This window comes from Betta splendens, chromosome 9 (genome assembly GCF_900634795.4).
Source record: "Betta splendens chromosome 9, fBetSpl5.4, whole genome shotgun sequence".
Lineage (NCBI taxonomy): Eukaryota > Metazoa > Chordata > Actinopteri > Anabantiformes > Osphronemidae > Betta > Betta splendens.
Window position 1 is genome coordinate 2,146,208 of NC_040889.2, and position 10,421 is coordinate 2,156,628.

General features: G+C 37.6%; 1 protein-coding gene across 2 annotated transcripts; it reads right to left on the reverse strand.

The window, feature by feature from the left end:
• Window positions 1-1,751: 1,751 nt before the first annotated feature.
• dera (deoxyribose-phosphate aldolase (putative)) lies at window positions 1,752-9,354 on the reverse strand. Of its 2 annotated transcripts, none has more exons than XM_029162402.3 (9): window positions 9,231-9,354; window positions 8,543-8,640; window positions 7,729-7,876; window positions 6,839-6,934; window positions 6,620-6,754; window positions 4,634-4,762; window positions 2,416-2,528; window positions 2,069-2,218; window positions 1,752-1,959 (listed from the first exon to the last, which is right to left on the reverse strand). In XM_029162402.3, the coding sequence occupies exons 2-9, from the start codon at window positions 8,564-8,566 to the stop codon at window positions 1,903-1,905; spliced, it is 852 nt and encodes a 283-aa protein (XP_029018235.1). In that variant the 5' UTR covers window positions 8,567-8,640; window positions 9,231-9,354; the 3' UTR covers window positions 1,752-1,902. The 2 variants fall into 2 exon arrangements, with proteins under 2 accessions (XP_029018235.1, XP_029018234.1); XM_029162401.3 differs by lacking the exon at window positions 9,231-9,354 and adding an exon at window positions 8,896-9,198.
• Window positions 9,355-10,421: the final 1,067 nt, after the last annotated feature.

Below are 10,421 nucleotides of genomic sequence, written 5' to 3' on the forward strand. Positions count from 1 at the left end.
TTGATTGATGTGAACACCGACACATCAGAGGAAACCAATGCCCTGCCCATATCGATCTACTCATACCTGTGTTTGGTTCTGACAACACTGGGTTTTTTATGTCATCTCCAACTGCTTTGAGAATGAGGATTCATTAAATGGTGAGATTTTATCACAGAAAAGGGATCTATTCCACGATCCACTTGCTACTCCTCCAGAAGTCTGTTTCTATATGACTCATGTGTCTTGTAGAAGATGATGGCACAAGCATATTTGGTGGCTCGGTGGCTTTCCAGTTTTTCTAACTATAATTTTATAATTTTCCTGCTCAAATAGAATACCACACTCAGACACAGATTAGGACAAAATAAAACCAGGAAAGATTGACGACACAATAAAAAGGACCATCTACAGATAGCACAAAGCCAAGTGACAAAGACAGGAACAAGATAACAGGCCAAAGAAAACCAGCTGCTAAACCAGGACAAAGCCTAACAAACTAAGACAGCTTCCAGCTGACCCACAGATGCGCGCCTCACTGCAGGACCAGGAACAGCTGACCCTCAGAGGAGCAGGTCATTCATAAACTAAAATACCAAGATTCACAAACAGTAATAATTTTGTGCAGAATAAAAAAAAAGGACATAGAATAAAATGTAATACAGCTACAACTCACACATATACAGTATACCATAGTCTAAAGAACCTCTCTTAAACAGGGCATTAGTGTTGTAAATCCAGTCCAGTTTGTGGTTTATGTGAATACCCAGGTACTTACACCAGTCCACAAAGCCCATCATGACTGATCTACAGTCATGATGGGCTATATATGGGATATACAGAAGTGCCAGCTATATGGTGTTGAAGGCACTGGAGAAATTAAACATGACCCTCACAGTAGTTCCTGCAGCTTCCAGGTGAGACAGCTCCCAGTGCAGTTGGTAGATGACAGCATTATCCACCCCGATGTTTGGTCTGTAGGCAAACTGCCGTGGGTCCATCACTGTCTCCACAACAGCGAAGGTGGCTGCGGACAAGCCTCTCCATGGTCTTCATCAGGTGGGCGATCAAGGCTCCTGGTCTAAGTTCTTTACTATACTTACATATAAAATTATGCACATCTTCCCGAGTATTGACCTTAATTGCAGAAAATGTGCAAAACATTTTGTGCAGAATTAGAAAAGGACATGTAACTTAGTAATAGTTACAACTCACACACCTCAGTCCGGAACCTCAGTCTCTTAAACAGGGCATCAGTGTAAATGCAGTCCAGCTTGGATGCTTGCCCATAGGTATTCTTACTTAGTAAAAATACTGTTTTAATGCCTGGTAAAGTACTAATCTCACCTACTTTAAATTAGCCGATAAGGATGTAAATCCAGTCCAGTTTGGATGCTTGCCCATAGGTATTCTTACTTGGTAAAAATACAGTTTTAATGCCTGGTAAAATACTAATCTCACCTACTTTAAATTAGCTGCTAAGGTTGGCCACTTTGGCAGCAAAATGTTTGTAAAAAATGTATTCTTTGGTCAATCTTTCACTTTATTAAAAATAGAGCTACTGCTGTGTTTTTTTTATTACAATGTAAAATTACTATGCAGTATTGATCTTACATTTAAAATGACTGCGTTTTTTTATGCCAAAGTGTCAGTCAGTATTATAAGTTCATAAGTTAATTTATAGTTAATTATTTCCTTCCTGATTTTTGTGAATCAAAAAAGTAGTGGTAGTATCTCATTTAACGTTAAGCTGTTCAGTAAAACATTTCAGGTCAATTGTTTAATAGTTTATTATTTATTTGGGACCTAAATTCTGCAAAATAATCCTTTTTATTTGTTGCACCCATTGGTCCCAGTCTTTATTGCATGCATGCAAGAAAATACAGTTAGAATGACCACTGTTTAAAGTCCACAAAAGTAACTTTAGGCCATTGGAAGCTCATTATAGGCTGCATACTGTCCAGTGACATTATGGTAGACCTGTACACAAAGCAAATGTAAAAAAGGAAAAAAAACATTAGTTTTAGCAAGGTGTGTAAAATATATTGTATTTATAATGAGTTTGCATCTGCTTGCCTCACCACCTTACCTGCCTCTCAATGTCACTCAATAGGCTGCTTGCTCCAAGGCGGAAGAGGTGAGGACTGAGCCAGTCATTGCCAAGTTCCTCTTTAATCAGACTAAGCCATATCAGAGACTCCTGAGCTGTTCGAATTCCCCCTGCTGGCTTAAAGCCCACCTGAAGAAAAAAGCAACACATCTATTAAGTATACACACATTTTAATGAAAACAAGTTTGCAAGTTTAGTGTAGTGTTGCAGTTGCAGCTGTAGTACTACTACTACTACACTACACTGCCTGAACACTTGGTCAAACTCTCTTGCACGTCTCACCATCTTAACTGAATATTCATAAAAACAGAAGATAAGAACAATACCTTGTGTCCTGTACACATGTAGTAGTTACGGATAGCTCTTGCCATCACTATGGCAACAGCGTAAGTAGCATTAACAGCCTCCTTTCCTGTGGATGTTTTGATAAAGTCTGAACCTGTAATGTTGAAAAGTTGACCATTATTACCCCAAACAGTAATGACTTGTGTCACTTCATTTTCAAAATTCAGAGCAGCAAAACAAACTATGCAGGATCAGCACAATATATTGGCTCTCCATCTTCTGACAAACATCTGACAAACACATAAACACACTGGCTATCAGAGGGCATTCATCAATAAAATCTGTACATTTCTTCCTGTTTACATTTCTTTCTTCAGTTTATTTTATCAGCTGTCATGATAAAAAGAGAAAGATAGTTAGATTACACACAAATTATAGCATTATAGCATAGAAAAAAATAAATCACTCACTTGCCTCCATGTTCTATAGTAAGTATGTTCAATACTAAAGAGTGAAAGATGAATATTTTTTACTCATTTAAAGACGTGTTCTATGTATTGTAGCTTTTCCAGTGAGGTCTTTTTATCCTCTCTCACCTTTTACTCAAACTAACCTAATCCTTAGAATTCATTATCAATGACTCTTAATTACAATATAAGGGTAATGATTATAAAATGTTGGTGGTGTAAGCGCTATACAAGTAGGGGAGCAACGTAAAATGGGTTGCAACCTAGATTGATAGGAAAACTATCATTCAGATCATTTATCATTTCAGAAATCTCATGTAGAATTTAAAGGAACAAGGGAGGACTATGGAGAAAGGTGGTAACAAAAGCAATGCTTTTTAATGCCATGCTTCAAAAGATCTTTTTTTGGTCCTGTAATTGCCTTATTGCTTGATGGGTTATTGAGAGGGAGAGGTCAGTACAGAAAACAGAAAAGTCACTTTAAAAGTCAGCAACCACCTTTAGAATGCAACACCTATTATTGTATTATCAAAAAACATATAAAAGATAAATAGACTGTGCTAAGCTAAATTGAGTTTTTGTTCATTTTAGTACATTTATATGGTGCTGTACCTGCACCCTCACTAGGTATTTTTTCCTGTACTAAAACAGACAATAACAAGCAACCACTCCTACATAGTGGCAACTAACTATAACTAACTAACTATATTTATATAGAGCTAGGTAGTAATTATAATTACATGTACATTGTTGAGATTTGTGAAGATGTCTGTACAGAGATGAAGGAACATAGGTGTTTTGATGTGGTAGCATCTGAGAGAGAGACATGCAATCTGGCTACATTTTGATTTAGGTACACGAACATATCAGATTGTCTGCAACATCACCTCTACCGAGCAAGAAAGTGAAACAAACTCCTGCCTGAAAGTTGCCACTCTGAAACTATACCGTCTATTGTCCTTTTAAGTTGGGTCATCTCAATCTGAGAACAGATTTGTTGCATTACTCAGAAAAGAGGATGCCAGGTTGGAGACAACATTTCTATTGGCTGATTTCTGGATACAGATGACATTACAGAGTGACCACAAAATACCACAAAATAGTGTGCTTTGCTTTTTGGTGTGAAGAAACTCTTGGTGGGGGATACTGCAGGAGTTATTGTTATTATAAAATGACCTATTGACCTCTGAATGTTAAACAGCATGCCAAATTAGGTAAGTTTTGGAAAACTGAAAAATATTTAATAGCCATTAATTAAATCATGACCCATTATGAAAGAGGCCATTGAAATACAGGTTATAATAGCAGACATGCTACAGTGCACAAATCCACACCACAGTTTCAGTCTACATAACTGCTACCAGTGTAGCATATGGGAGATTGAACCCTTCCAGTTGTGGGTATCTCTAGATGCTGTCAGAACAATTAAAAATAATTTTTGTGTGTCATCATCTTACAATTGTTGTTGTTACAAGTATTGTGTTGTTTTTCTATATTTACTTACTTATTACTAGACTTATTTTCTTTTTAGAATCATAATGTTAAAATACTAAAGGTTTGTTTTAGAGTTCGGATAAAAATATAATTAGGGTTTAAGTCATATTACAGCTGAGCTTGTCACAAAAAAGTACACACTCCTAAAAGTAACTTATTGTGTACTGTACCAAAATGTCTATGAAGCTTGCTCAAAAAAAAAACATGCTAAATCTCTATTGCACAAATTTACCATTAAGACAGAATATGAAATAACTATAATAGTAAACATGTCAGAGCAGGATGGGATTAAACTGACCAGCCATCATGGCAACCATGCTGGCCTTGTAGACATTCGTGAAGGTTCCCAGCTCTCCAACAGCAAGAATAGTCTTCATGTGGGCCTCACCACAAGCCTCCCGAAACTGACGAAGTTCATCATACATAGCTGTAGATGGAGACAGGGAGTACTTATTAGATATAGTTTAACAGTATTAGGGTTAGCGAGTCATGCTCCTGAAGCCCAGGTTGCAGGTTCATCTCCTTGGTGAGGGGTTGCTGAGGAAGGGCATCCGATGTAAAAACTTGCCAAATCAACCATGCGAATCATTCACTGTGGTGACCCCTGATGACAAAAAGCTGAAATGAGTTTTTTATTCTTCTATCTTCTTTTTTAGCACTTTGAGTACCACTAGGTAGAAAACAGCTACACAAGTGCAGGATCAATTAACAATATTAAATTCATTTTATTTTTTCTCAGGTATCAGTGCTTTTTATATGAAAAGCCAATAGCTTAATTTTACTGCTGCCATAAAATTGAAAAAAGCTATAGCAATCTATCATGGTGCAGCGCTAACAAACTGGAGCTCAAAGCTATAAAGACAGTGGAGATGACAGTGGACTTCATGAAAGACCCAGCCTCCTTCCCCGTCATCCTCTGTGACACCCTAGTAACCTCTGTAGAGTTCTTCTACTTCCTGGGCACCCTCATCATTCAGGAGCTCAAGTGGAAGCAAAACATCAGCTCCATCACCAAAAAAGCTCAGCAGAGGATGTACTTCCTGAGGCAGCTAAAGAAGTTCCACCTCCCTGCAAAGGTGTTGGTGAACTTCTTCACTGGCATCATTGAACCCATCCTCCAACCACAGTCTGGTTCGCTGCAGCCACAGCTGCAGCACGTCATTCACTCAGCTGAGAAGGTGAACGGCGGCCACCTCCCGTCTCTCGAGGAGCTGCACATCTCCAGGACCCGAGCCAGGATTCGGCCAGGCTCTGGTACGCCACAAAAACAGCTACTGCAGTCAGCCCACTGAACCGCATTTGGTAGGGAGGTCGTCCTCTAACCGCAAGTTTGGCAGTTCGAACCCTCGCTGTTGTAGATATGTCAAAGTGTCCTTGGGCACTGAACCCCAAGTTGCTCCTGGTGATTCGAGCAAGCGCTGGTGCATGGCAGCTGCTGGCATCAGCGTGTGAATGAGAAGTAGTGTAAGGCACTTTGGATCCCAGAAGGGTATAAATGCGCTATATAAGTTCAGACCATTTACTATTTGTACTATTTTTATTATATTTTTTATGTATTTGTTTTATGCTGAGATGCACCACCTGCCAACACCAAGTCAAATTTCTCATTCTGTAAAGTGCGTTCTACAGGACCTGGCAATAAAGCTTTGATTTAGATTTATTATAGTATTATTAAGGTTTGAGTTTAAAAAGTACGCCTGTTGTCTAGCAGCTCCTCTTTTCGTGTGTTGATTCTGTTGCTTGTTATTGGCTTTTCTTCCAACTGTTATGTACTTTCTAATAATTAACATGTGACAAAAGCTAGTTTACTAATCATGACCTGATTCCAAGACTTGAAATATGTACTGATTGCAGACCAAAACATAATATGCCTAAATGATGAAGTCGACAGTTTCAAACTTGTAAGGATGGTAAGTAAACTAGGCACTGCTGACACCTAGTAAGCTTACTTACTTACTCTCAAACCTCATCTACATATTATATCAATGTTTGATGAAACTAATTTTAATGCAATTTATGTATTTTAGATTCTATTCTTTGTTGTACATTCAGTTCCGAGATTTTAGGCTACTACATTTAGTTTATAAAGTGTTATCCTATACTTAGTCTATTATTTATTTCAGTAGGTAAGCTGTAACTACTGAAACAAATATGCAGAACTTCGTGGGGAAATCATACTTTGATTAAGGGTTCCATTAATTATTAATGGTTTAACAAAATCCAGGGCCATTTCCAGCTTTTGTAATCTGTTTTTCTGTGTCCCTTGGTGATAGTTACAACAAACCTTCCCACTTTCCAGTTAGGGCAAGTGTTCTGTTAATGACGACATCAATCTCTGTAGCACCATCAGCCACTGCCATACGAACTTCCTGAAGGCGTGCCTCCATTGGTGTTTGTCCTGCTGGGAATCCTGTGGCCACTGGGAAAGAGACAAAACTACTATCAGTAAAATTAATATACAAGTAATTTCATTGCTTTTTTGTTTATTTTTTTAGTGACTTACCCGAAGCAACGGGTAGGCTGTTAGTGGCACTTTTCAGTAAAACAACAGCATCAGCTACTCGAGAAGGATACACGCAAACCGCTGCTGTAGTTATCCCTGACAAAAATTATAGTGAACAAACAAACAAAAAAATAATTGCTTTGCTTTCTAACATAAAATAGTAGTATAATACAGGTAAAAGTATAGTACACAAGAAAACGTTGTAAACACATTGCTGCATGACATAACTTTGTAGTGTTGCAAGGTTACCGATGTATGTATTTTTCATGTTTGTATTAATTAAGAAAGAAATCCAATGATTCTGCGCAGTGCACCTCAAACATTTGTCCTTTTTAAGTACCCTATTTTTTTTTTTATTCCCACCCTTGCAATTCTGCTGTGTCTACGCTCTTCACTTTTATCACAAATGTGCCACCCTGACACTCCATGATTTAGCTAGTTTAGGCACCCCTGCTTTTTACCCACCACTGTTAGACTGTACAACTCAACAGCCTAACCTGCTCAAACTCTGTATATAGAGGTTTAATTTTCTTTTATGTCGTAGTCTGATCTGCTCTTTTTCATTCTTTTTAGACACATTGTGTATAGTGTTTGTAAAAATTGTGGATCTATTGAGGGTTTTGGCTTACGCACACAAATCGCACGTTGTGTGTTTTTAGTCTTTGAGGCTGCTTTAATGTTGAAATTCACCACTATGAAATCAATAATGTTTTCTTTATCTTATCTTCATTCTACACACATTCTTAGTCACTTTCACCCAACACATATAATTTAAATAAATAAATTAATTTAATAAATTAAAACCTAACAAGTTATAAAATGTAAACAGTATTTTAAAAGTGGACGCCACCCGCATTCAATCATAATAGTAGAAAAGGAGAGAAACACACCTTTGTCATGCATGTCTATCTTCTTGAGTAGATCGTATCGGACAGGTTGGATGGCTTTTAAACACAGTCGACGTACATTAGATGTTGTATCATCTCCAGCCAGTGTTGTGAGGTCAATACATGTTATAGCCTTTAGTAGCCAGGCGGTCTGCAGGGCAGGACAAAAATACAGAAATAGCATTCAACTTCAATGTAAATACTTTTTGGTAAACCTTTAAACAATACATAAAAAAGTTATATACATATATCATCTCCTAAATAAAAGATGAGTAATCTTTTTTTTCAAATTGATGTGATGTTATTTACCCCTTAATTATTTTATCTTTTGAGAGAAGCCTGATAAGCCTGGCTGAATAAAGGTAATTATTCAAAGCATGAATAATCGGACTACATATAGGGTGACAGGAACTTTTACGGTGCGCAGTGGCAGCCATGTACAGTTGGCAGCACTACAGAAGGGGGGCAGCTGCATTGTCATCAGCTGCATGTATTGTATTTTTATTTGTTTGCCAAAGGTTACTGTTTTTGTGTCACCCTGTGTGTATATATATATATATATATATATATATATATGTATGTGTGTGTGTGTGTGTGTATAAAACAAGGCAATAAAATGCAAATAAGACGAATCTTTTTTTTCTTTTGAGAAATTCGTTTTCTTTTTAAAACAAACTCCATAGAAAACTCTATTGCATTAAAAAAATCTGCAAACTTTCTCTTGCAACTTGGAGGTACTGAATTGTATGTAGTAATAGGCTTGTAGGCTTACTCGTTATGTGAACACACTTAATGTAGTCGAGATGAAAAGCTGTACCTGCCAGTGCTTTTTGAGGTTCATCTGTCCTTGGATCTGCTTAGCTCTCTCCAGGACAGCTTCTGCATTTACACGGACTTTGGATATGTGCTCCTGGTCTATTGACCACAAAAGAAAAAGTTACACAATCTGCATTGTTGACGTATTTTATAGTAGTACTGATATGTTAGTTATAGCATCTTCAATGGTATTTAAGAGTCACAATCCAACGTGGAAGAGTAAATAATCAAATGTTAAGCCACCGACATGTTCGAAATATAAATACGTGTCACAAGACCTACACGTGTTCCTAACGGAAGGGATACTGTTATTACTAATGTTACAGTGTAACGGAGGAAAAAGTTTTTGCTTACAGAACTGTGTTCCCGGGTTCCTACACGACATACTGGTGGAGAGAGGGATGTTCTCAATGTGAAAATATCAAAATAAACCAACGTCACCAAACTTGCTACGACTAGCACTTGCGGATGTGAGTCGGCTTCTTCTTTTGTGTTATTTTACGGCAGCTTGGCATCCTTAGGCGCGTTACCGCCATCTATCGTATTCCATTCCGGTTCAACTCCTGCTAGCTAACCCAGTGGTGGTTTGTATATGCCGTGACAATGCATTAAAACCTTATCCCCGTGCCCCCACCACCAAATCACTAAAAACGTCTTAAAAACGTCTTAAACTTGCATACTTTATTTACATTTGTCTAATGTAGAGATGTCCAACTCGAGCGGTAACGGTCGGCGCACCGTCGATCTTTAGAAGCGGAAGTGTCGTAGAGTAGCGTCTAGAGTACGTTTAAAATCAATGCGCGCGAGAGGTGTCGCCAAGTAATGCGACTGCAGCGATGGGGAATTCAATTCTTTTAACTGACTCGGATCTTTAACTCTCGATCAGTAAAAGGAACGAATCATTTCGAGTCATTTGTTCATTTCGTTCATTTAAAGCAGGCAGCGTCCTCCCATGTCCTGCATCTTCCCTGCCATTGTTGTTTGACTGTCACTTGGTAGCAGTCACACGAGAAATGAATGAACAATCTGTAAGGATGTATGAACAAATCACAAAAGAACTGTAGTGCTTGGTGCTCACAACAACTGAGCTGTGAACAATAAATGAGAACAATGAACTAAACCGTGCAGCCCAAGCTGCCATTTATGCTAGGCTGGTAGAAAAGTGAAACTTTTTGTAAAACTTATTTTGACAATTAGTGAGACTTTTAAATGACCAAAATAGCAATAAGTTTTCTAAAATGTTTACCTGGTGACTGAAACGTGACATTATTATTATTATTATTATTATTATTATTATTATTATTATTATTATTATTATTATTATTATTATATTTTATGATTATGGCAGAGTATACAGTACCACAAAATCAACATGTTGATATAATGTTCGAAAGTATTAATTTACAAACACACTTTATATTGTAACGGCCTTGCTAATCTTGTCACGGTAGGGAGCGAGAGCTAAGATAAACTAAAGTAGCTAACTGCAGTTAATCCTTATAATAATGCCAAGCTATGAGGGAGAGTATCTGTATGGGGTGCCGAATGTAAAAGGAGCACCTATAACTAGTTTTCTCACATTTAAATAAATGACACAACATTTAGTTAAATGTGCCAAAGTCTAAATGTAAATGTTAAATATAAATGTAAATGTTAAATGTAAATGTTAAATTTAAATGTGAAATGTTAAATGTAAATGTTAAATGATCACCAGGTGTAGAACTGAATATTTAAGTAGACTCCACCCCCTATGATCCTAGGTCAGTGACGCAGACTCAAATGCCTCAAACAGTACGCTTAGCTCTGCCCAAATCTGACTCTGGATCAACAGGCCTATGTCATTTCCACCCTGGCTCTTGTTCTCCAGTGTGCCACATTAA